The sequence below is a fragment of the Trachypithecus francoisi genome, unplaced genomic scaffold (genome assembly GCF_009764315.1).
Source record: "Trachypithecus francoisi isolate TF-2019V2 unplaced genomic scaffold, Tfra_2.0 Lachesis_group17, whole genome shotgun sequence".
Taxonomy (NCBI): domain Eukaryota; kingdom Metazoa; phylum Chordata; class Mammalia; order Primates; family Cercopithecidae; genus Trachypithecus; species Trachypithecus francoisi.
In genome coordinates, this window is record NW_022681462.1 from 2,401,990 (window position 1) to 2,426,869 (window position 24,880).

The following is a 24,880-nucleotide window of genomic DNA, read 5'->3' on the forward strand; positions in this document are numbered from 1 at the left end:
AATAGATGTTTCTCCAAAGACATACAAATGGCCAATAAGCGCATGAAAACATGCTCAAACAGCATTAGCCATTAGAGAAATGAAAGTCAAAATCTCAAGTGGATAGCACTTCATACCCAGTAGAATGGCTATAATCAAACATGAATTATAACTGCTGGTGATGTGGAGAAATTGGAACCCTCAAAGATGGCTGGTAGAAATGTAAAATGCTACAGCTTCTGTGAAAAATTGTGGCAGTTCACCAAATGTTAAAGTTGGGCCAGGAACAGTGGCCCACGCCTATAATCCCAGCACTTTGGGAGGCCAAGGTGGGAGGATCACCTGAGCGAAGTTTGAGACCATCCTGGGCAACATGGGGAGACCCTGTCTCCACAAAAATACAAAAAAAGTAGCCGGGCGTGATAGCGTGTGACTGTGGTCCCAGCTACTCAGGAGGCTGAGTTAGGAGGAGCCTGGGTGAGGCTGCAGTGAGCTGCAATCATGCCACTGCATTCTGGGCAACAGCAGAGACCCTATCTCAAGAAAAAAAAAAAAAGTTGGAATTATATGACCCTGTAATTCTGCTCTTACGGAAACATATGCTCATGCAAAATTTGTTCACCATTGTTCATAGCATTAGTCATAATAGCCCAAAGTGGAAACAGACCAAAGTGTGCCAACTGATGAATGGATACATAAAATGTGATACATCTATACTGTGGAGTATTATTCAAAAATAAAAGGTAATTAAGTACAGATAGATTCTACATGGGGATGAGCCTTGAAAACATTATGGTAAGTGAAGCCAGTCACAAAAGGCTACATATTATATAAAAAGCATTTAGCGGCTTTTAGAGGCTGAGGGGGAAGGGAAGTGACTGCTAATGGGTACAGGTTGCTCTTCGTAGTGATGCAAATGTTCTGGAATTCGTGGTGATGGTAGCGCTGTAGATACAATATAAAAACCACTGAATTGATAAGTTTCGGGGTGAATCTGATGGTACGTGTATTTCTCCAAACAAAGCTCAATAAAGCTATTAATAAAGATGAGAGGGCTTTATAATATATATTTTATTAATAACGTATCACTTAAATATGTATACAGTGAAAAAAACCGTGACTGTCCCTTTCCCAGTGAAAAGGAGTACACTCAACAGACCTTTGTGATATTCTGCAACAACGGCCCATGCTGGGGTGGAATTCTCACTTTGTAGTAGAACCTTTACAAACTCAAGTGAGCTGTACAACACCCTGATTGCTTTAACTCCAGTCAGCCATGGAGGTATAAAGACGCTAGGGTTGTTTGCGATTCTTCAATGCCAAAAGTCAAGTTGGAAACTTGGATTCCTGTTTGACTCTACTGTATTAAGTGATCAGAATAAAATTACTGTAAGGCTAATCTTCAACCACTTCATGGTTTTCATTCTTGCTTTCTATAGTGAACATCTGTTGTTTCCACTTGCTTTAAACCCCTTTCCTTTTGGGATTCGGCCCACTGCTCATCCATGTGATTCTGACAGGAGTTAGCAGTGACAGCGCAGACAGCCCAGGCCTGGCCAAGATCACAGGCCCCCATCCCCTTTTCCATAGGGACTGGTCCAATGCAAGGGCAGGTGATCCTGGGAAGACCAGAGTCCTTTTATAGGATTTGATTGGTGAACCCTGAAAAAGGAAGTTCTCTCTCTCCCTTTTGAATCACGGATCATAAGGATGTGGGCTTGGAGCTCACACTGGCCCATTATGTAGAGAGGGCCAGCCTGAAAATGAAACCAGGAAACAAAAGCAGTCGGAAGATGATGGTAAAGAGCCTGGGCACCACAGTCTGGGGCCAAGCACCAGCTACGCCTGTGGATTCTGTTGAGGTGCTGAGGTTATTACTAAGTGAATCAAAGCACACATGAAGTATTTCTTCTCTAAGGAATCAAACACAATTTATTTTAGAACTACACAGGAGAAGACTGAACTAAAGAAAAACTTTCATCCTCAACTTTGCCAACAGACATCTTCTGGATGGGCTCCATGTTATCAACTGTGTCAGTCACATCAGTGGCCTATACAAATTGTGTCATTCGATTGAGGAGTCAAGTTTGCTAATAACAGTCTTTCCATTCTCTGTGCTTTAGAACAATTCTCAAAACACATTTATTATGCTGCCAACCCATAACTGTTCAATTAGGTTTTTCTTCTAAAAATAACTTGGATCAAGAGAATCATTTCCTTTATACATATTGAAAAACAGAACTCATCCATTTTCTTCAGTGTTCCGTGGAGGGGAAATCTGCTCCAACCAAACAGATACAGTAAAAAGTATGTTTCCCGTTTCGGCTTATTTGTGTTAATGACCAGAGAAAAGATCTGTTTTCTTCCATCTTGGCTTCAACATAATGTATCAATATCCTTTTCTTCCTCTGAATCTTGCTCTGTTATCCAACTGAAAATAAATATACAATTAAATCAAATTTGGTACAATATAATTAATTAAACACTCCTTACTTTGGTAAGGGTATCACTGCATGAGAGAAATAAACCAGTTATTAGCAAAATCAAAAAGGCAATGACATCAGAACTACCAAGAAAAACCACAGTCATGAAGATGGCACTGACAGGGCGTGGTGGCTCATGCCTGTAATCCCAGCACTTTGGGAGGCCGAGGTGGGCAGATCACAAGGTAAGGGGTTTGAGACCAGCCTGGCCAACATGTGAAACCCCATCTCTACTAAAAAATACAAAAATTAGCTGGGCATGGTGGCCTGAGCCTGTAATCCCAGCTACTCGGGAGGCTGAGGCAGGAGAACTGCTTGAACCTGGGAGGTGGAGGTTGCAGTGAGCCGAGATCATGCCACTGCACTCCAGCCTGGGCGACAGAGTAAGACTCTGTCTCAAAAATAAATAAATAATAAAGATGGCATTAAAAATAAAAGTTCCGCGTCAGGGCAATCAATAAAGATTTTCTTCACAAGCAGAATCCAAATTACATTTAACTTTTTATTTGGGCTATACTCAGTATACATCCTTCTTCTAAAAAACTTAACTTTCTAAGTTTAGGTTAATATTAAAATATATTTGAAATCTTTAAAGTGCAACTGATGAGCCCTGAAAAATGTTAAGTAACATTTTGGAATTAAAAATCCTTCAGGTGAATTACCACCTCACAAAATGGCAGCACGTTCTTTGAAGCCTCACAGTGCAGTCATTTCTTTAGGGTGGTAGAGCAGAGGGTTCTAAAGTCAGTTTATAAGGCAAACTTGCATGGTCAATGGCACTCCCCAAAAATTCTATATGGGGGGTCCCTAACCTCTAGGCCATAGAGCTGTACCAGTCCATGGCCTGGTAGGAAGCAGGCAGCACAGGAGGAGGTCAGCAGCAGGAGAGGGAGTGTTAGGGCCTGAGCTCCACCTCCCGTCAGATCAGGGGCATTACATTCGGATCAGCAGCATGAGAGTCTCAGGAGCATGAACCCTCCTGTGAACCACACATGCAAGGGATCTAGGTTGTACGCTCCTTATGAGAATCTAATGCCTGATGATCTGAAGTGGAACAGTTTCATCCCAAAACCATCCCCCGCCCCCTTCCCCATCCGTGGAAAAATTATCTTCTTCCATGTAACTGGTCCCTGGTGCCAAAAGGTTGCGGACCACTGTTCTATAGGAAGGAATTATTTTGGAGACAGACCCTGCCAATTAGTCCAACAAAGCCAGTGTGGACAGACAGCCATTTATTCATTGAGCACTAGGTAAAGCAGCTAAAGCCACACTTAAAAAACATTTTTTTTTTTTTGAGACGGAGTCTGGCTTTGTTGCCCAGGCTGGAGTGCAGTGGCCGGATCTCAGCTCACTGCAAGCTCCGCCTCCCGGGCACGCCATTCTCCTGCCTCAGCCTCCCGAGTAGCTGGGACTACAGGTGACCGCTACCTTGCCCGGCTAGTTTTTTGTATTTTTTTTTTTAGTAGAGACCGGGTTTCACCGTGTTAGCCAGAATAGTCTCGATCTCCTGACCTCGTGATCCGCCTGTCTCGGCCTCCCAAAGTGCTGGGATTACAGGCTTGAGCCACCGCGCCCAGCCGTAAACAAAAAAAAATTTAAACACAGGAATCATAACCAGGATGGTGAGCTAGCTGCTTGCTCATACTATGAGAGAACAGCAGATTCAACCTTCCCATCTCACCTTCGAATAAGATGCACACTCACTGTAACAGCATACAGAATTACCCACACAACTTAAATTGTTATATTTCTGGTTTTTTGCCAAGCATGTATAACAAGTTGTATTAAGAGCGATATGACTCTGCTCATTTTGGAAGACGAACAGTAAAACATGGTCTTGGAGGAAGATTATAAAAAGGTCCCTAAGCTGGCGTAGTGGCTCACGCCTGTCATCCCAGCACTCTGGGAGGCCGAGGTGGGTGGATCAGGAATTTGAGACCGACCTGGCCAACATGGCGAAACCCCATCTCTACTAAATATATAAAAATTAGCTAGGCATGGTGGCACATGCCTGTACTCCCAGCTACTCAGGAGGCTGAGGCATGAGAATCACTTGAACCCAGGACGTGGAGGTTGCAGCGAGCCAAGATCGCACCACCACTCCAGCCTGGGTGACAGAGCGAGACTCCGTCTCTTAAAAAAAAAAAGCGGGGGGCCCTAATGTGTTCTTTTCTAACGTTCTTTTCAGTGTCAAAGTGTAAGTGAAACTGCCTTGTGTTGATATTTAGAAACGGTAAGAACATTTTACTTTTTATGCATGATTGTTAAAAATTTCTGCATAAGGTAGATAAATTGTAAAAATAAAAAAAATCTGACTTCTTTGTTCTTTGGAGATTGAAGACTGAGCTTTAGGTAGAGAATTTCAGAGAGTTTACATGCTTTGAAATTCTTGACAAAGTTAAAGGCTTGCATTTTACATGGGTAACAATCTATGTGAGAGAAGGCAAGAAAATCCTTCTCTATTCACACCAAATGACAAGAAAAGATGTCACTTAAGAAAGGAAACAGAGCATGGCCAAATGTAATCTAACTTTATACCCTCCCTGGATCTGATTAGCTGGCAAACATGCTCAAGTTCTTTGTTTACAACCACTTGCAGGTCGTAAGTATCAGCACCCTCCATTTCTTTTGTTAACAAAAAGGAAGGGATTTGCAGTGTAGTTCCTAAGCAAACAAAAGCATGCTCAAGGCCAGGCATGGTGGCTCACTCCTATAATCCTAGCACTTTGGGAAGCCGAGGCAGGCAGATCACCTGAGGTCAGGAGTTCAAGACCAGCCTGGCCAACATGGTGAAATCCCGTCTCTACTAAAAAAAAAATACAAAAATTAGCTGGGCATAGTGGCAGGCGCCTGTAATCCCAGCTACTCAGGAGGTTGAGGCAGGAGAATCTCTTGAACCCAGGAGGCAGAGGTTGCAGTGATCCGAGATTGCGCCACTGTGCTCCAGCCTGGGCAACAGAGTGAGACTCTGTCTCAAAAAAAAAAAAAAAAAAAGCATCCTCAAGTCCAAGTGCTTTCCCCCTTTAATGGGGTGATCTTATTTCTGGTTTTGTACTTTTCTCCAAGAAGAGGGTCTCAGTTTCCATTCCAAAGATCTCCGTAGATCTTCCAAATCAAGGAAAGTTAGAAAGAACCCCAGCGATTTGTAATATCTTTTTAGGCCCTATTTCTACAATCTATCCCTCCAAAATTCAAACACAGATATGGGCATTTTCTCTTAGTCACATAAGGCACAAGTGTATACAGCTTAGAGCTCCACATGAGAGGTTTGTGTACACTTGCCAACTGAGCTGAACTCGAGAGTGGCCAACATGAACTTTTACCCATATATACCTGCCGAGACTTCATTCTCACCCTTTGGGAAATGCATGAAGTTCAGCAGCTGTGGCTAGCACGGTGACAGAAGAACATAGAAATGAGCTGTGGGTTTTCATGAATGCTACCTAACATTAACTGACTGCAGTAACAACTATTATCTACATCCTTTTTTCCAAACCATATCACTGCAGCTTATCTATAACGATTAAGTCATTCATATATTTAACCTCCATATAGCTCATTTTTAGCATAAGCTTTTAAAAATCTTTAACCACTTACCATTGATCTTCTACACTCAAAAAATGCATATTTTAAAGCGCTGCAGTGTCCTTCCTTCAAACACTGCCGAGGGGATTTTCTTTCCTATGACAGACACATAAAACAATATAAACACCTTGGAAATTTTCTCACAAAGTACAAAATAATTGTCCTGAAAATAGTCCTTTTTTAAAGTGTTAAAAGAGGAAAACAGTTATGTAAGAAATAGTTCTTGACCATCCTGGCTAACACGGTGAAACCCCGTCTCTACTAAAAAATACAAAAAACTAGCCGGGCGAGGTGGCGGGCGCCTGTAGTCCTAGCTACTCGGGAGGCTGAGGCAGGAGAATGGCATAAACCCGGGAGGCGGAGCTTGCAGTGAGCTGAGATCCGGCCACTGCACTCCAGCCTGGGCGACAGAGCGAGACTCCGTCTCAAAAAAAAAAAAAAAAAAGAAATAGTTAATCCATTGGGCTGTTGGTGCCTAAAGAATGAAAAAAATTGTAAGTAACTTGGGAACTTTAAGGACACTGTTGAATTCTTGAAAACACTGGTTTCCATGGGACACTTTTCCTTAAATTGTTTATATTAATATCTAGAAAGGGATACCTTCATTTCCTTATGGGTGAAATGTGTAAACTGGGTACCCTAAAATCAGAATATTTTTAGTGTCAGTACGCTTTCTACACTGCAGAGGCCATGTCCCATTCATCAGTATTTGTTCCCTGAACTGGAGCCTGGCACTCCATACATGTTTGCTGTATCAACAGCTGCAGAAAGCCAGCTTGGAATTCTCTGCGCTGCTGCTATTGTCCTCCGCTTGGACTTTCTTTCCTCAGTCCTACTCGGTGTACTTTCTTACCTGGACTAATCAACATGGCCTTCCATGTTGAACGTCTAGATAAAATCCAGTCTCCTCACTCGGACACACAGGCAGGCCTTCACACCTGGCTGCAACCTTCCCCTCAGGCTTCTGTCGCATTCCCAGTTCCTCTGGGCCCTCCCACGTCCCCCTGCCTCTGCACTTGCTGGTCTTTCAGATCTTCCCCACAACCGCAACAGTTCCCACTCCTTTACTTGATAAACTACTACTCAACTTTTAAGACTCAGCTCAAATGTCACCTCAGAAGATTCCAAATTCTGAAGCAAAATCAGATGCTCTCCATTGGGCTAAGGCATTTTTTCCTCAAGATCTAGTCATTAAACACACGTTTAATAAATGCTTACAGTCTTAGGGCAGGAATTTAGACTCTTAGACATCTATTTCTCCCATGACACCAAGCTTACATGGGTAGTGACTGCAACTGATTCATCTTCGTTGTCACCAGTGTCAGGCACCATGCCTGCCACTTAAGAGGCATTTACCAGGAGCTGGCTGAACGGCAGCACCAGTGAATAAGGGGCAGAGGGGACACAGCCCCGGACAGGGGAGCCTGAAAACAGCGGTACCTCAGTTTCCTCATTTATATAAGGAAGTTGGGCGAGATAATCTCTTAAATTTATAATAACTCAAGTTTTACTAGACCTTGGGTGGTGAGAATGGCCGACTGCTAAAATCAGTGAACCAAACATAAAATGTGACTCGACAGAAACACTAATACGGCCCTGTAGTGGATGTCCATTTGGGGGTAATCTTTTCTTTAAAATAACAGCAACTTTCTGGAACTACATCCCCCAGTGCAAAGATGATTGCACACAATTGAATGCCCTCTCGTCGGGCCTCTGTAATTGGAAAAGGCACCTGTGGTTTATTTGAGCTCTAAAGCCAGAACCCAGGTCCACTCTGAACCTCACTACATGCCTCAGTGCATTCCGAGAGGGTGCTGAGGAGACCTGTGTCTGTAGTAGGGGAGTGAAGTAAGAGCGTAGGGGAAGCAAGATACGAAATCGTGAAAAATCGTGAGTTGCTTTATTTTTACAACTTAACATCCAACAATGCAGAGAACTGTAACTCAAACAAATTCACATCAACACAAGGCAAACTGAGCACACATTCAGTCACAACTGAACGGGCAGGGGACACGACTGGCCAGGGCAGCGTACCAGGTTTACCCAACTCTCTGAAATCATTAATTTTACAGATTATCATTTCTAGGCAGGCAAGAAACCTGGCTTATTCTCCTTTATGTCTCCAGAACCCGGCAGAGTGCTAGCGTGCAAGGCACGCTTCGTGAACTGAAATGGGTTAATCTTTGCAAAAACCCGACAGGGTGGGTTTATCGTTATCTCCGCTTTAATCCCACAGGGAACTAGCTCAGCGGATCTGCGCACGTTCAGTGAACCCGAGCTGTGACCTACGCCCGGGATGGTTAACTCCAACCGCCGCCGCGGGCGACCCGCTGCCCTCCGCCGAGCCGGGCCTCCCCCGGGCAGGCGTCGTCACCACTGGGAGCGCCCGGCCGCGCTACCTGGACCACACAGTCCGACTGCAGCAGACACTCGCCCAGATCCTCCTTCAGGCCCGCGCACGCGCCGCCCTCCGGCTTGTCCTCGTAATACTTGGGCATGACGGCGCTTCCCGTCCGCTGCGGACTCTACTTTCTTCCACTGCAACGGTTACGACCGGATCGGGAGCGAGCAAGGACCCAGTCTCAGCGGGCCGGAAGGCAGCGGCAATAACTTCCGGCGGGCCTGGGCGTCTGGGCTGAGGACTACGGGGGCCGAGAGGTGGTGCGTGCGCGGCGGAAGTAGGTGCGCGTGACGGGGCGCGCCGCAAGAGCCGGCTACGTTGCGGGAAGGGAAGCCCGCCCTGGGGCGGCGGGGCTCGGCTGCTGTGAGGAGGTGGTGGGCTGGTTTGGACGCGGGTCGAGGCTGTGGCAGGACTCCAGGTGAGGCCCGAGGACCGCTCTGTCCTCCCGCAGCCCAGGTTCGCGCCAGGGGCCGTTTAATCCCTACAGCTTGCGACCTGATATCGCTGCGGCCTGACAGTGACCATGTCGGCGTCCGGCCCCTCGGCCGGCGATAGAGTTGCGGATAAAATGAAAGGACGCCCAGTTACCTTTGCATCGTAGATAAAGAGCATTTAGTGTTAGCATGTCCGAAATGTTGCGTGGGATGTAGGCGTACTAAAACTTTATTCGTGGCCTGTCTGAAATCCACACGGAGCTCGGCATTCTGTGTTTTTATTTGCTAAACCTGGCGGCCGTATCCGCGGCCCGGGGCAGGGAGGGAGCAGCTGGGCCCACTCAGGCGCTGCCGGCGTCCCGGGGGCCTGCGAAGTGGAGGGGAGACGGGCAGCCGGGCAGTGGCCGGCGCTCCCCGGAGCTCGGACCGGTTGGACTGGACTCCGACGCTACCGCTCCCTCTGCTGACCTATTCCGGATGTAAAACACTAGGGATCGGAGTTTTGCTTGGTTTTTAATCTCATTCTAGTGGCCGAGGAGCTTGCTGGCAGTGCGCTGATGGATCTATGTGAATAGGCCATTTATTTTACCTCTTCGGTAACACTGTTTTAACCGGCTGAAACATTGCTTTCTTAGGCATTTTCTTAAAAACTTGGTGGTTAAGAGCACGGAATTTCGAGTCAGATTTGGAATCTTGGCTCTATCACTATCCTCGGAGTCATGGGGCTGTCACATCGTCCCCGTCTGTGTAATGGTAGCTGCACCTGGATATGTGTTATTAGGTGATTCAGAAGGGTGGGCTGTTGCCCTTGCCTGAGGTTGCAGGCTGCGGTTCCCAAGCCCCAAGACCCGCCTCAGAACCAGCTGCATTTGCTTTTGACTCCTGGCCTTTCTCTAGGGTTGGGAAGAACATGGAAAGTGACCTCCCTGCCAAGTAACTCAGAAGAGGGGTGCCGGTAGCCAAAAGTTTCTTCAGAATACGTGTAAAAGAAATGTTTTTTCTTCCATCTAGGAAGATGTTACCGAGTACTTCAGTGAATGCCTCAGTGCAGGGGAACGGAGTCTTGAATTCCAGGGATGCAGCAAGACACACAGCCGGAGCGAAACGCTACAAATATCTGAGAAGGCTTTTCCGCTTTCGGCAGATGGACTTTGAATTTGCTGCCTGGCAGATGCTCTACCTGTTCACTTCCCCACAGAGAGTTTACAGAAATTTTCATTATCGAAAACAGACGAAGGACCAGTGGGCCAGAGATGACCCTGCTTTCTTGGTCCTGTTAAGTATCTGGCTCTGTGGTAAGTGTGTTTGTCTGAGATAGAATTGAACGCTTAGCCTTTCTGATTAGACTTTTTATTTGTTACAAATGTGTTGTGGGTCAGAATCTGGAAATATTGGAAACTATTTCTCCTTTTTGCTGAAGCCTCAAAAATCTCGCAGGAAAGAAAGTTGTAGTCTTGGTTCTACAGGTCCCAAGCAGATGCCAGAGTAAACTGTTACCCTAGGACATTGAAAAGCAGGGGACAAAATTCATTCCATATCTTTTCAACTACTGTGAACCGGTACACAGCTGACTGTGAAAAGGAAGATGAAACTGGAAATTGCATTTCAGTCAGGCAAATCCAGAGTGAGAACTGTGAAAGTATTGATGGGAACCTGAGAAACTGAAGCTCTCCAGTTCCATAATGCAAGAGTCTCATTTACCTGTAGGGTGTTGAAGTGGGTAAGATATTCAAGTTTATAGGGTGTTTTGCACCTTAACTGGACTTAAGCTGTGTTAGTGTCTTCTCTAGAATGGCGTTCTAAATGCTGAGGCCACCGTGGTGAATCAGCCTGGCAGGGCCACCTCAGGAAACTTCAGCTCTCTCAGTGGCCACGCTTTGTTCCAAGGTGGTGTTCACACATCTTGGGAGTTTTGTGTACAGACCTGTCTCTCCCACTAGCCTGGGCATCTGGAGGGCAAGGGATGTGTTCTGTATTTCCAGAACCTAGCCGAGTCCCTAAATGAATCTTGTGAATCTTTCTTTCAGTGTCCACTGTAGGATTTGGCTTTGTGCTGGACATGGGATTCTTGGAGACAATAAAGCTTCTCCTTTGGGTTGTATTCATAGATTGTGTAGGCGTTGGTCTTCTGATAGCAACTTTAATGTGGTAAGTACCATCACTTTGGTTTTTCAGATACTGTTGTAGCATCTCCATTTGTTTGCTTCAGAGCTACAATGGCAGCAGATGGAAATTGAAACCAAGGTAGAGTCACTGAAGGATCGATTTAGACTGCCAAGATTATTACAGTTTGCCCTCCTGTGTTGCCACCTAGATCAGAAAATAAAGGCTGGTTCGTATTGTCAAATCGAGCAGATAATTAAAATAATTATATTCTGCACCCAAAATATCTGAGATAGGTCTCAATTTAGAAAGTTTAGTTTGCCAAGGTTAAGGACACGCCGGTGAGACAGCCTCAGAGGTCCTGAGGACATGTGCCCAAGGTGGTCGGGGCACAGCTTGCTCTTACACATTTTAGGGAGACTTGAGACATCAGTCACTATGTGTAAGAAGTACATTGTTTTAGTCCAGAAAGTGGGGAAAGCAGGTTATAGTTAGATCAGAGACAAATGGTTGCATCCTTTTGAGTCTTTGATCAGCCTTTCACTGAATACAGTTTACTTGTGAGAGGCAGGTACCGGAATAGTCATTTATGCCTTAGTCTGGCTCAGTGAGTCTGCATTTTTACATAAACAATGGGGCAGAGGAAGCAATCAGATAAACACTTGTCTCAGGTGAGCAGAAGGAGGACTTTCTGTCCCACACCTGTAAAGATAAGCTATCTTAGGAATAAAATAGGAGGCAAGTTTGCCTGACATGGTTCCCAGCTTGACTTTTCCCTTTGGCTTAGTGATTTTGGGGTCCTGAGATTTATTTTCCACATACTAACAAAATCCCTGGTTTTGCAAAAATGTTACAGATGAAGCCAGTTCTGCTTAAGTTGTCTGGATGATAGCATGGTTTTCTGCATTTGTCAGGAGAGACCACTTCTTGATATTCATTGCGTTTAAATCCATTTAGATCTAAAGGGTTATTTTGTGGAATCTTACTTTGAATCTTTGCATTAAATGAAGTATACTTGAAAAAGAAGGATTTTTTTTTTAAACTTCTCATGCCTTCCTACTGAGAATAAAACTCTCTAACCCTCACCCCCTCTCTGTCTCTCTGTCACACACACACAGGCTTTATCAAAAGGGTTCTCAGTCTGACTTTGGTTGATTTAACAACAGCAGTGTACTGAGGATAAATCTGGTGTTTAAGTCCTTCTGTGTGGTTGGCATGCTGGATGAAGGGCAGGGAATGTGGCCAGCGATCTCAGTGGAGGACCAGTGGTTGAGTGGGCGTGGTGGTCATTGTAGTGAACATTTGAGTTACAGAGACCCCTGGGTTCAAATGCCAACTTAGTTATCTGTGAAACTCTTAGTCCCAGTCTCTTTATTTTGTAAAATTGAGTTAACTATCTATTTTGTCCAATTTTTGAGAGAATTATGTTATGAAAAGTACCTGACACATAGTTAAGTGTTCAATATTTGGTAGTTACTAATAGTTTAAGCAAAATTCTGCAACTATAACTTCTGATGATACCAGCCTTTTTTTTTTTGAGATGAAGTCCCACTCTGTCACCCAGGCTGGAGTGCAATGGTGCGATCTCAGCTCGCTGCAACCTCCACCTCCCGGGTTCAAGTGAATCTCCTGCTGCAGCGTCCCTGAGTAGCTGGGATTACAGGCACGCTACCACCACACCCCGCTAATTTTTGTACTTTTAGTTGAGACGGGATTTTGCCATGTTGGCCAGGCTGGTCTCGAACTCCTGACCTCAGGTGATCCTCCCACCTCGGCCTCCCAAAATGCTGGCATTACAGGTGTGAGCCACCACCCCTGGCCAGTACCACCCTTTTTTTTTTTTATGACCCCTCAGGATGTGAATTTTTTTTTTTTTTATTATACTTTAAGTTCTAGGGTACATGTGCATAACGTGCAGGTTTGTAACATACGTATACTTGTGCCATGTTGGTGTGCTGCACCCATCAACTCGTCAGCACCCATCAACTCGTCATTTACATCAGGTATAACTCCCAATGCCATCCCTCCCCCCCCACCATGATAGGCCCCGGTGTGTGATGTTCCCCTTCCCCAGTCTAAGTGATCTCATTGTTCAGTTCCCACCTATGAGTGAGAACATGTGGTGTTTGGTTTTCTGTTCTTGCAATAGTTTGCTGAGAATGATGGTTTCCAGCTGCATCCATGTCCCTACAAAGGACTCAAACTCATCCTTTTTTATGGCTGCATAGTATTCTATGGTGTATATGTGCCACATTTTCTTAATCCAGTCTGTCACTGATGGACATTTGGGTTGATTCCAAGTCTTTGCTATTGTGAATAGTGCCGCAATAAACATACGTGTGCATGTGTCTTTGTAGTAGAGTAATTTATAATCCTTTGGGTATATACCCAGTAGTGGGATGGCTGGGTCATATGGTACTTCTAGTTCTAGATCCTTGAGGAATCGCCATACTGTTTTCCATAATGGTTGAACTAGTTTACAGTCCCACCAACAGTGTAAAAGTGTTCCTATTTCTTCACATCCTCTCCAGCACCTGTTGTTTCCTGACTTTTTAATGATTGCCATTCTAACTGGTGTGAGATGGTATCTCATTGTGGTTTTGATTTGCATTTTTCTGATGGCCAGTGATGATGAGCATTTTTTCATGTGTCTGTTGGCTGTATGAATGTCTTCTTTTGAGAAATGTTTGTTCATATCCTTTGCCCACTTTTTGATGGGGTTGTTTGTTTTTTTCTTGTAAATTTGTTTGCGTTCTTTGTAGGTTCTGGATATTAGCCCTTTCTCAGATGAGTAGATTGCAAAAATTTTCTCCCATTCTGTAGGTTGCCTGTTCACTCTGATGGTAGTTTCTTTTGCTGTGCAGAAGCTCTTTAGTTTAATTAGATTCCATTTGTCAATTTTTGCTTTTGTTGCCGTTGCTTTTGGTGTTTTAGACATGAAGTCCTTGCCCACACCTATGTCCTGAATGGTATCACCTAGGTTTTCTTCTAGGGTTTTTATGGTATTAGGTCTAACATTTAAGTCTCTAATCCATCTTGAATTAATTTTCGTATGAGGAGTAAGGAAAGAATCGAGTTTCAGCTTTCTACTTATGGCTAGCCAATTTTCCCAGCACCATTTATTAAATAGGGAATCCTTTCCCCATTTCTTGTTTTTCTCAGGTTTATCAAAGATCAGATGGCTGTAGATGTGTGGTATTATTTCTGAGGACTCTGTTCTGTTCCATTGGTCTATATCTCTGTTTTGGTACCAGTACCATGCTGTTTTGGTTACTGTAGCCTTGTAGTATAGTTTGAAGTCAGGTAGCGTGAGGCCTCCAGCTTTGTTCTTTTGACTTAGGATTGTCTTGGCAATGCGGGCTCTTTTTTGGTTCCATATGAACTTTAAAGCAGTTTTTTCCAACTCTGTGAAGAAAGTCATTGGTAGCTTGATGGGGATGGCACTGAATCTATACATTACCTTGGGCAGTATGGCCATTTTCACGATATTGATTCTTCCTATCCATGAGCATGGTATGTTCTTCCATTAGTTTGTGTCCTCTTTTATTTCACTGAGCAGTGGTTTGTAGTTCTCCTTGAAGAGGTCCTTTACATCCCTTGTAAGTTGGATTCCTAGGTATTTTATTCTCTTTGAAGCAATTGTGAATGGAAGTTCATTCATGATTTGGCTCTCTGTTTGTCTGTTACTGGTGTATAAGAATGCTTGTGATTTTTGCACATTAATTTTGTATCCTGAGACTTTGCTGAAGTTTCTTATCAGCTTAAGGAGATTTTGGGCTGAGACAATGGGGTTTTCTAATATACAATCATGTCATCTGCAAACAGGGACACTTTGACTTCTTCTTTTCCTAACTGAATACCCTTTATTTCTTTCTCTTGCCTGATTGCCCTAGCCAGAACTTCCAACACTATGTTGAATAGGAGTGGTGAGAGAGGGCATCCCTGTCTTGTGCCAGTTTTCAAAGGGAATTTTTCCAGTTTTTGCCCATTCAGTATGATATTGGCTGTGGATTTGTCATAAATAGCTCTTATTATTTTGAGGTACGTTCCATCAATACCGAATTTATTGAGCGTTTTTAGCATGAAGGGCTGTTGAATTTTGTCAAAGGCCTTTTCTGCATCTATTGAGATAATCATGTGGTTCTTGTCTTTGGTTCTGTTTATATGCTGGATTACGTTTATTGACTTGCGTATGTTGAACCAGCCTTGCATCCCAGGGATGAAGCCCACTTGATCATGGTGGACAAGCTTTTTCATGTGCTGCTGGATCCGGTTTGCCAGTATTTTATTGAGGATTTTTGCATCGATGTTCATCAAGGATATTGGTCTAAAATTCTCTTTTTTTGTTGTGTCTCTGCCAGGCTTTGGTATCAAGATGATGTTGGCCTCATAAAATGAGTTAGGGAGGATTCCCTCTTTTTCTATTGATTGGAATAGTTTCAGAAGGAATGGTACCAGCTCTTCCTTGTACTTCTGGTAGAATTCAGCTGTGAATCCATCTGGTCCTGGACTTTTTTTGGTTGGTAGGCTATTAATTATTGCCTCAATTTCAGAGCCTGCTATTGGTCTATTCAGGGATTCAGCTTCTTCCTGGTTTAGTCTTGGGAGAGTGTAACCGTCCAGGAAATTATCCATTTCTTCTAGATTTTCTAGTTGGTTTGCGTAGAGGTGTTTATAGTATTCTCTGATGGTAGTTTGTATTTCTGTGGGGTCGGTGGTGATACCCTTTATCATTTTTTATTGCATCTATTTGATTCCTCTCTCTTTTCTTCTTTTTTAGTCTTGCTAGCGGTCTGTCAATTTTGTTGATCTTTTCAAAAAACCAACTCCTGGATTCATTGATTTTTTGGAGGGTTTTTTGTGTCTCTATCTCCTTCAGTTCTGCTCTGATCTTAGTTATTTCTTGCCTTCTGCTAGCTTTTGAATGTGTTTGCTCTTGCTTCTCTAGTTCTTTTAATTGTGATGTTAGAGTGTCAATTTTAGATCTCTCCTGCTTTCTCTTGTGGGCATTTAGTGCTATAAATTTCCCTCTACACACTGCTTTAAATGTGTCCCAGAGATTCTGGTATGTTGTATCTTTGTTCTCATTGGTTTCAAAGAACATCTTTATTTCTGCTTTCATTTTGTTATGTACCCAGTAGTCATTCAGGAGCAGGTTATTCAGTTTCCATGTAGTTGAGCGGTTTTGATTGAGTTTCTTAGTCCTGAGTTCTAGTTTGATGGCACTGTGGTCTGAGAGACAGTTTGTTATAATTTCTGTTTTTTGTACATTTGCTGAGGAGTGCTTTACTTCCAATTATGTGGTCAGTTTTGGAATAAGTGTGATGTGGTGCTGAGAAGAATGTATATTCTGTTGATTTGGGGTGTAGAGTTCTGTAGATGTCTATTAGGTCTGCTTGCTGCAGAGATGAGTTCAATTCCTGGATATCCTTGTTAACTTTTTGTCTCGATCTGTCTAATGTTGACAGTGGGGTGTTGAAGTCTCCCATTATTATTGTATGGGAGTCTAAGTCCCTTTGTAAGTCTCTAAGGACTCGCTTTATGAATCTGGGTGCTCCTGTATTGGGTGCATATATATTTAGGATAGTTAGCTCTTCCTGTTGAATTGATCCCTTTACTATTATGTAATGGCTTTCTTTGTCTCTTTTGATCTTTGATGGTTTAAAGTCTGTTTTATCAGAGACTAGGATTGCAACCCCTGCTTTTTTTTGTTCTCCATTTACTTGGTAGATCTTCCTCCATCCCTTTATTTTGAGCCTATGTGTGTCTCTGCATGTGAGATGGGTCTCCTGAATACAGCAGACTGATGGGTCTTGACTCTTTATCCAATTTGCCAGTCTGTGTCTTTTAATTGGACCATTTAGTCCATTTACATTTAAGGTTAATATGGTTATGTGTGAACTTGATCCTGCCATTATGATATTAACTGGTTATTTTGCTCGTTAGTTGATGCAGTTTCTTCCTAGCATTGATGGTCTTTACATTTTGGCATGTTTTTGCAATGGCTGGGACCAGTTGTTCCTTTCCATGTTTAGTGCTTCCTTCAGGGTCTCTTGTAAGGCAGGCCTGGTGGTGACAAAATCTCTAAGCATTTGCTTGTCTGTAAAGGATTTTATTTCTCCTTCACTTGTGAAACTTAGTTCGGCTGGATAGGAAATTCTGGGTTTAAAATTCTTTTGTTTAAGAATGTTGAATATTGGCCCCCACTCTCTTCTGGTTTGTAGTTTCTGCCGAGAGATCTGCTGTTAGTCTGATGTGCTTCCCTTTGTGGGTAACCCGACCTTTCTCTCTGGCTGCCCTTAAGATTTTTTCCTTCATTTCAACTTTGGTGAATCTGGCAATTATGTGTCTTGGAGTTGCTCTTCTGGAGGAGTATCTTTGTGGCGTTCTCTGTATTTCCTGAATTTGAATGTTGGCCTGCCCTACTAGGTTGGGGAAGTTCTCCTGGATGATATCCTGAAGAGTGTTTTCCAACTTGGTTCCATTTTCCCCCTCACTTTCAGGCACCCCAATCAGACGTAGATTTGGTCTTTTTACATAATCCTATACTTCGTGCAGGCTTTGTTAATTTCTTTCTCTTCTTTTTTCTTTAGACTACTCTTCTCGCTTCATTTCATTCATTTGATCCTCAATTGCTGATACTCTTTCTTCCAGTAGATCGAATCGGTTACTGAAGCTTGTGCATTTGTCACGTATTTCTCGTGTCATGGTTTTCATCTCTGTCAGTTCGTTAATGGCCTTCTCTGCATTAATTATTCTGGTTATCCATTCTTCCACTCTTTTTTCAAGATTTTTAGTTTCTTTGCGCTGGGTACGTAATTCCTCCTTTAGCTCTTTAGCTCTGAGAAGTTTGATGGACTGAAGCCTTCTTCTCTCATCTCGTGAAAGTCATTCTCCGTCCAGCTTTGATCCGTTGCTGGCAATGAGCTGCGTTCCTTTGGAGGGGGAGATGCACTCTTATTCTTTGAATTTCCAGCTCTTCTGCCCTGCTTTTTCCCCATCTTTGTGGTTTTATCTGCCTCTGGTCGTTGATGATGGTGACGTACTGATAGGGTTTTGGTGTGGGTGTCCTTCCTGTTTGTTAGTTTTCCTTCTAACAGGACCCTCGGCTGTAGGTCTGTTGGAGATTGCTTGAGGTCCACTCCAGACCCTGTTTGCCTGGCTGTCAGCAGCAGAGGCTGCAGAAGATAGAATACTGCTGAACAGCGAGTGTACCTGTCTGATTCTTGCTTTGGAAGCTTCCTCTCAGGGGTGTACTCCACCCTGTGAGGTGTGGGGTGTCGGTCTGCCCCTAGTGGAGGATGTCTCCCAGTTAGGCTACTCAGGGTCGGGGACCCACTTGAGCAGGCAGTCTGTCCCTTCTCAGATCTCAACCTCCGTGTGGGGAGATCCACTGCTCTCTTCAAAGCTGTCAGAGTCGTTTGCGTCTGCAGAGGTTTCTGCTGCCTTTTTGTTGTTGTTGTTGCTGCTGCTGTTGTTGTTTAGCCGTGCCCTGTCCCCAGAGGTGGAGTCTACAGAGACTCCAATACCACCCTTTTACAGGCATAGCTCAGATATGCTAGTTCCATGCCAGACTACTGCAGTAAAGCAAATATTGCAGTAAACTGAGTCACAGAGATGTGTTGGTTCCCAGTGCATATTAAAATCATATTTACACTGTACTGTAGTCTTAAGTGTACAGTAGCACTATGGCTCTAAAAAGCAATGTACAGACTTTAAAATGCTTTATTGCTAAAAAATGCTGACACAGAGACATGAAGTGAGCATATGTTGCTGGAAAAATGGCACAGGAAGACTTGCTGGACATGGTTGCCACAAACCTTCAGTATGTAAAAATTAAAAAACTACTGTATCTCTGAGGTGCAGTACAGTGCAGTGTGGTAAAATGATATATGCCTGTATTTTTCTTTGTAACTTCTGACTAGTACAGCAGAACTTTTGTATATGCTAGTTAGCCAATAAATGCTGTGCACTGTTAACATAAATTCTAAAATCCAGCCTAGAATTAATACTAATGTAAGTCACGTATTCATTACCAAGAAATTCATGAAAAACAAATGGTGTATTTTGAAATTTCAATAAGTAAGACTTTCAAAGGAATAGTTTCATTCATAATAAGCATTCTGCCATGAATACAGTAATTCTGGAGGCCACTGTGTTAGTCTGTTCTCAGCGCTGCTATAAAGAAGTATCTGAGACTGGGTAATTTATAAAGGAAAGAGGTTTAATTGACTCACAGTTCTGCATTGCTAGGGAGGCCTCAGGAAACTTACAATCATGGCAGAAGGCAAAGGAGAAGCAGCCACCTTCCTCACAAGGTGGCAGGATGGAGTGAGTACAAGTGAGGGAAATGCCAAATGCTTATAAAACCATCGGATCTTGTGAGACTCACTGACTATCACGAGAACAGCATGGGGGAAGTTACGTCCATCTGGCCCCACCCTTGACATATGGGAATTTCGGAGATTACTGTTCAAGATGAGATTTTGGGTTGGGGACACAGCCAAACCATATCAGCCACAGAAACCAAATCAACCTGGAGATTAGCACCTTTCATGTGAGTCTGTATCATAGTTCGAATTAAACAGAAAAGGATTCAGCGTAGTTTTGAGAACCTATGTTGTGTGAGGAACTAGAAAAAGAAATGACTGCATGTAGTGATGACCATCACAGAGGTGCTGCTGAAGCCAGCATAAGGAGGTGGTTTGTGGAGATGGGGAATAGTTGACTCCTGGCCCCAGGAATTGCAAGTGCAGATGCATGGAGGTGTGGAACGGCACGCTAAGTCTGGGAGCACAGGGTGACACCAAGTGACTGGGGAAGAGATGTCACTACAGAAATTGGCCTTAATGCCATTCAGGAAAAAAACTGGACTTTATCTCATAGACTGCATGTTTGGGTTGGGGGCAGAAGGAGGTGGGGAGGTTTGAGGCTTTGAAGTAAGGAAATAATGTCAAACTCACACTTTAGGAAAAATCTTTTCCATGGCAGTGGAGGAGGCAAAAGTTGGAGTAGTGAGTGGGCAAGGCTGGATACACTTGCAGAGGTCTGCGTAGGAGTAGAGGAGGCCCAGATAGTATGGTGGTGATGGGAATAGAGAGGAGAGATAGATTTGAGAGCTTCCTGAGATAACAAGGTATGAGGGAGGATCAGGAAGGGGGAGTAGGTGGGAGGCTCCTTTGGGATGGCCTGCAAGGTTTGGCCTTGGAGGACTGAGGAAGCAGCAGGTGCAGATGAAGCAGGCCTTGATGGCCTGTTGAGTTCAGGGAACTTGGTGAAGAGTGGAAAAGGTCAGTAGACACTGAGGTTGATGACTCTAGACCTAGAGGCAAGAGTCTGGGCCATGATGAGCCTCTGACTGGCGTTAATATGGAGCTGGGAGGGGAAAACCACAGTGCCTTGGAGTGCTCTCAGAAGGCACATCTGTCTTCTAGAGGAGAGACTCACTGAGGCCAGAAGCTTGGAAAGTGCCCATTTGGGATAAGCAGGGGAATAGGGGCAGCAGAGAACGTCTGCTTTCATAAAGGGTGCTCTTGGGGAGTGAGCTACATATTGATTCCATACAATTTGAATGGCACACATTCTTGGCTAAAAAGAAAACTGTCTTGGTAAGCTCTAGTTTGTTCAGAATTGTTTTGGCATTTTCAGATAACTAAATGCAGGAACTGTTACCATTAGTATTGTACCATGTTTTTCATCTGTTTATTTTCCATTTTTATCCCCAGTGTCAGAATAGTATATTCTTAATTATATCCTTGAGATGAAATGAAGTAATACATTAAAAAGTACACTGAAGATCTACTTTTCTGTTACTTGGATATTTTACTTTTTATTCATCATTGGACCGAAAAACTAGTAGGCCATGTTGTAGAACAGTGACATACGCTTGAATAATTGTTCTTACGGCTGGATGTGTCACTCTTCCTAACTGCTTCTTACTGTTTCATCCTCCTCTTAATAGGGGTCTTGGGCCTTGGGTCTGTTCATCATCCACATTTTTTTGGTGACATGATTCAGGCCCATGGCTTTAAATATTAATATCATCTACACACTGATGAGTTTATATCTCCAGTTTGGACTTGTCCTCTAAACTCTAGACATTGTATACAACTTCTTACTCCATACTAGTTGCCATCTTCAACATAACAGGTCCAAATTCAAACTTCGCACACTCCTTCCCACCTCAAAACCACTCTTCTCACAGCCAGCCCCACCTCAGTTAAAGGCGGCTCCATCTTCCATTTGTTCAAGGCAGAAATCTCTCAGTCATCCTTGAGTCTTTTTTTTCTCATACTGCACATCCAATAATGTTGGGGGCTCTACCTTCCGAGTATCATGTGTGCCACATCTTAGCACCTGCACTGCCACCAGTCCCTCTGCTCATCTCTTCCTTGCAGTAGCCTTCTAACTGGCCTCTGCTTCCAGTGTTGTCTCTCGAGTCTGTTCTCAGATCAGCCACCAGGGAGGCTCTGTCAAGGCATTTAAGTCAAGTAAGTCTTCTCATTTCACCAGGAATAAAAGCCAAAGATTGTAAAACGGCCACAGGCTCCATGAAACATGGAGTCAAACATGGATCCTGTATGACTTGATGTTGGACCCAACCCTGTTTCTTCTCTGACTTCATTTCTTGCTCCTTTTCTTTCAGCACATTGGTCTTTTTACCATTCCTCAGACCTGCCAGGCACCATCACTGTCCTTGGGTCTTTACCCAAATGTTACTTTATAACCCTCGTATGTAAAATTGCATCTCAAGTTTGTATTCTCCACATTTCTCTACTGCTTTCTCTCTTTCCATAGTACCATCTAACATATTTATATCATGGTCAGTCTTCCTTCCTAGGTAGAAGGTAGGGATTTTTGTCTGTTTTGTTTACTGGTATATCTCCAGAATTTAGAATGTCTGCCACATAGTAAGTAGTCAGTAAACATTTACAGAATTAATTTTATTATGAAAGAAATTTTAATTTTGCTCTTAGGTTCATCTCTAACAAGTATTTAGTGAAACGACAGAGCAGAGACTATGATGTGGAATGGGGCTATGCTTTTGATGTGCATCTCAATGCTTTTTATCCACTCCTGGTCATTTTGCATTTTATCCAGCTTTTTTTCATCAACCGTAAGTAGCAGTTACTTAGAATATTATCCAAGTCTTCATTGCATGCATTGGTAAAGGGACTCATGATCTGCATCTCTTCTGGCAGATGTTATCCTGACAGACACATTTATTGGCTATTTAGTTGGAAATACCTTATGGTTGGTTGCAGTTGGCTATTATATCTATGTAACTTTCCTGGGATACAGTGGTAAGTAATTTTTTAAAATGTTTTTGGGTGAGAACATAGGAAGAGGGGGAAAGTTTTAACAGTAATACTAATAGCTTGCTTTTATGGAACACTTACAGGCACTGGCCTAAATATTTTATGTGCATTATCTCCTTTAATCTTCATAATTACACAGGTTTACTTGTTTCTGGTTTTCAAATGAGGAAACTGAGGCACAGAGCTTCAGCAGCTTACCCATGGTCATGCAGCTAGAAAATGGCCTAGCTGGTATATAACAGATTTTATACTTTCAAGGAACCATGTTAAACCATACTGGTTCTCTCCAAATGACTTGCAGGAATCTAAGACCATTCGCTCCTCCTTTTCTCCCATGCTTCAGGTGGTGGGTTACCAGCAGGAGGGTAGAGCGAAGAAAGGTGGGGCCCAGAATCTTGTTACACAGGTCTATGAACTGAAGTTCTCTAAAGCCTTTGGAATCACACTTCTTGCCCCCTTTTGAGTTTTCGTGATGACCGTGTGGTTCTGTAGATCACAGAAGATCGGGCCCAGCATTTATTGTCCTCAGGACATGTTTGCAGATTTACTCTTAAATCCTGTTGTCAGTTCATTTTTCTTCATATGAATGAGGAACATACATTATTTTTCATGTATGTTAAGAAATGACCTCCGTTAAATAGAGCCAAATAAAATCTAGAGACTGCACTGTATGTTTCTTAGGCCCTTCCTTTCCTGTTACTGTAGATGGTTAGGGCCTAACTGTAAATACAGATGGCTCTGACTGTGCCTGGCTCCTGAGTTGTTCCCACCCCCATTGTCTCCCCCATCGGCTGGTTGGCCAGGGAACACTTAACCCCTTCATTGTAATGCTTTGTTTGGGGAGTGCTTTCTCTAGTCCAGGGGAGATGTTTGTGCCATTTGTAATGAATTTTGAAAGTGTTTTGTGATGAGAACACTGTATACTGCGGACTTTATTAGACCCTAACACGTCTGTAAATGAGGAATAAAATAGAAGTAATATTTTATACCATGAACATGAGTATAAATCATGTGTAACATGTATACATGAACACTCCTCGTAACTCCTATACCACTTAGAATAGTTGGAGTACAGCTCAGTTTCTGTTTAAGACCTTCCTGTATGACAAATACTCAGGTCAGGATGCATGGGGTAGGGTCCCGCCAACTAACCAGTGACCAAGAAACATCAGGATTTGGAACCGGATTTTTATATTTAAGAGTTTCAGTTCTTCTCTGAAGCCTGGGCTACTAGTTGAGCTCACACCCTCCTAAAGTGGGGGTATAATGCTTTACACTGGAAAATCTCAAATAGCTAAAAGAAAGATATTTTCCTATAACATCATCCATGTACTTTAAGTTGGACTCCTAGAGGCTTCTGAGGCAGTCACAAGTTTAAATTGTTTTCATGAATATTTGTGATATTTCTCCCTCATTGTTAACCTCTGTTGGTCCAGTGTATGTCCCACTCAGTCTCTGTGCTGAAATAATTCCTCTCCTAGGTTTCTTCCCAGCCCTAGATAAGAAGGAAACAGCACAGAGGGGTTGGGAGGAGTAGTCTAGTTCTGGGTGTAAATAGCATAATCTTACTGATTCAAAAGATGCATTCCCTTCCACCCCACATGTTGAAGTAAGCTGTCTTTCAAAATGTTCATTTACTAGTCATATATTTGTTTTTTTTTAAAAATCAGTTTGGATTCCTTTCTTTTCCAGCATTGCCATTTTTGAAAAATACAGTAATTCTTCTGTATCCATTTGCACCTCTGATTCTGCTCTACGGGCTGTCCCTGGCACTGGGATGGAACTTCACCCATACTCTGTGTTCTTTCTATAAGTACAGAGTGAAATAAAAAAGTGAGAATATTCAATTATAACCGTGTCAACAGTATTGTGAAGTGATCATTTCTTGTAAATAAACTATCTTTGTAGATACCTTAAAGGTGTAAAGTTTGCAAATTTGGCAAATTTGAAGAAATATATGTTAACTCTGTGGTCAGGTACATTCCTTAAAACTAACTAAATGTACATTTCTATAATAAATATTTTTTAAACTAAAACGTGTGTTCACTCTAATATCTGCAAACGTAAGAGCTACATGTAAAATGCTAAGGGCATGGGGAAAACATGTAAAACAATATGAATTAAGTATTTTTGAAAGAGTATCTAGTTGGAGAACAAGGGAATAATCATCCAGCCCTATCTCTCTCCTGTTGACAAAAATGCATATCTCCATTTCTAGTGAGCTGTATTTTAAATATTTACATAAGCCACAGGATCTCTTCTAACCTTCAGAATCCTCTTTAACCTGTAGTATCCCTCAAACGAGGGTCACTGTACTTCAGGCCCTAAGCTTCATTAGTAGCATTTTCTACATTAAAAACTTAATAGCCCCTAAATATTTTAGATCAAAGAGGCCCAGGTAGCTACTGTTATTTTAGGAACGGTATAGTGCGTATAATAAAGTGAACATCAGCATAATATTCATCATCACTGTCTTCACAGTAAGGCTTTTTTTCCCCCTTTCTTCAAAGACTTTACAAAACCCAAATAAAAGATCCACTCCTTTTTCTAACTGAAAATGGATAACTAGTATGTCAG

The 24,880-nt window shown here is 43.0% G+C and overlaps 2 protein-coding genes across 2 annotated transcripts; one reads left to right on the forward strand and one right to left on the reverse strand.

The window, feature by feature from the left end:
• Window positions 1-1,032: 1,032 nt before the first annotated feature.
• LOC117099622 (cytochrome c oxidase assembly factor 5) lies at window positions 1,033-8,676 on the reverse strand. The gene is made up of 3 exons (XM_033238964.1): window positions 8,447-8,676; window positions 6,060-6,143; window positions 1,033-2,410 (listed from the first exon to the last, which is right to left on the reverse strand). The coding sequence occupies exons 1-3, from the start codon at window positions 8,543-8,545 to the stop codon at window positions 2,369-2,371; spliced, it is 225 nt and encodes a 74-aa protein (XP_033094855.1). The 5' UTR covers window positions 8,546-8,676; the 3' UTR covers window positions 1,033-2,368.
• A 32-nt stretch (window positions 8,677-8,708) lies between these two features.
• Window positions 8,709-24,339, forward strand: UNC50 (unc-50 inner nuclear membrane RNA binding protein). The gene is made up of 6 exons (XM_033238962.1): window positions 8,709-8,866; window positions 9,894-10,177; window positions 10,910-11,030; window positions 21,962-22,101; window positions 22,187-22,288; window positions 23,996-24,339. Exons 2-6 carry the CDS (start codon window positions 9,898-9,900, stop codon window positions 24,130-24,132), a joined length of 780 nt encoding a protein of 259 aa, XP_033094853.1. The 5' UTR covers window positions 8,709-8,866; window positions 9,894-9,897; the 3' UTR covers window positions 24,133-24,339.
• Window positions 24,340-24,880: the final 541 nt, after the last annotated feature.

Bases quoted from the DNA above. Each gene is read 5' to 3' on its own strand.
- LOC117099622 (XM_033238964.1), bottom strand. From the start codon at position 8,545: ATGCCCAAGTATTACGAGGACAAGCCGGAGGGCGGCGCGTGCGCGGGC. The intron at 6,144-8,446 runs GTAGCGCGGCCG...TGTCTGTCATAG, and splicing joins AGTCGGACTGTGTGGTCCAG to GAAAGAAAATCCCCTCGGCA. The intron at 2,411-6,059 runs GTAAGTGGTTAA...ATTTATTTTCAG, and splicing joins TTGAGTGTAGAAGATCAATG to TTGGATAACAGAGCAAGATT.
- UNC50 (XM_033238962.1), top strand. From the start codon at position 9,898: ATGTTACCGAGTACTTCAGTGAATGCCTCAGTGCAGGGGAACGGAGTC. The intron at 10,178-10,909 runs GTAAGTGTGTTT...TCTTTCTTTCAG, and splicing joins GTTAAGTATCTGGCTCTGTG to TGTCCACTGTAGGATTTGGC. The intron at 22,102-22,186 runs GTAAGTAGCAGT...CTCTTCTGGCAG, and splicing joins CCAGCTTTTTTTCATCAACC to ATGTTATCCTGACAGACACA.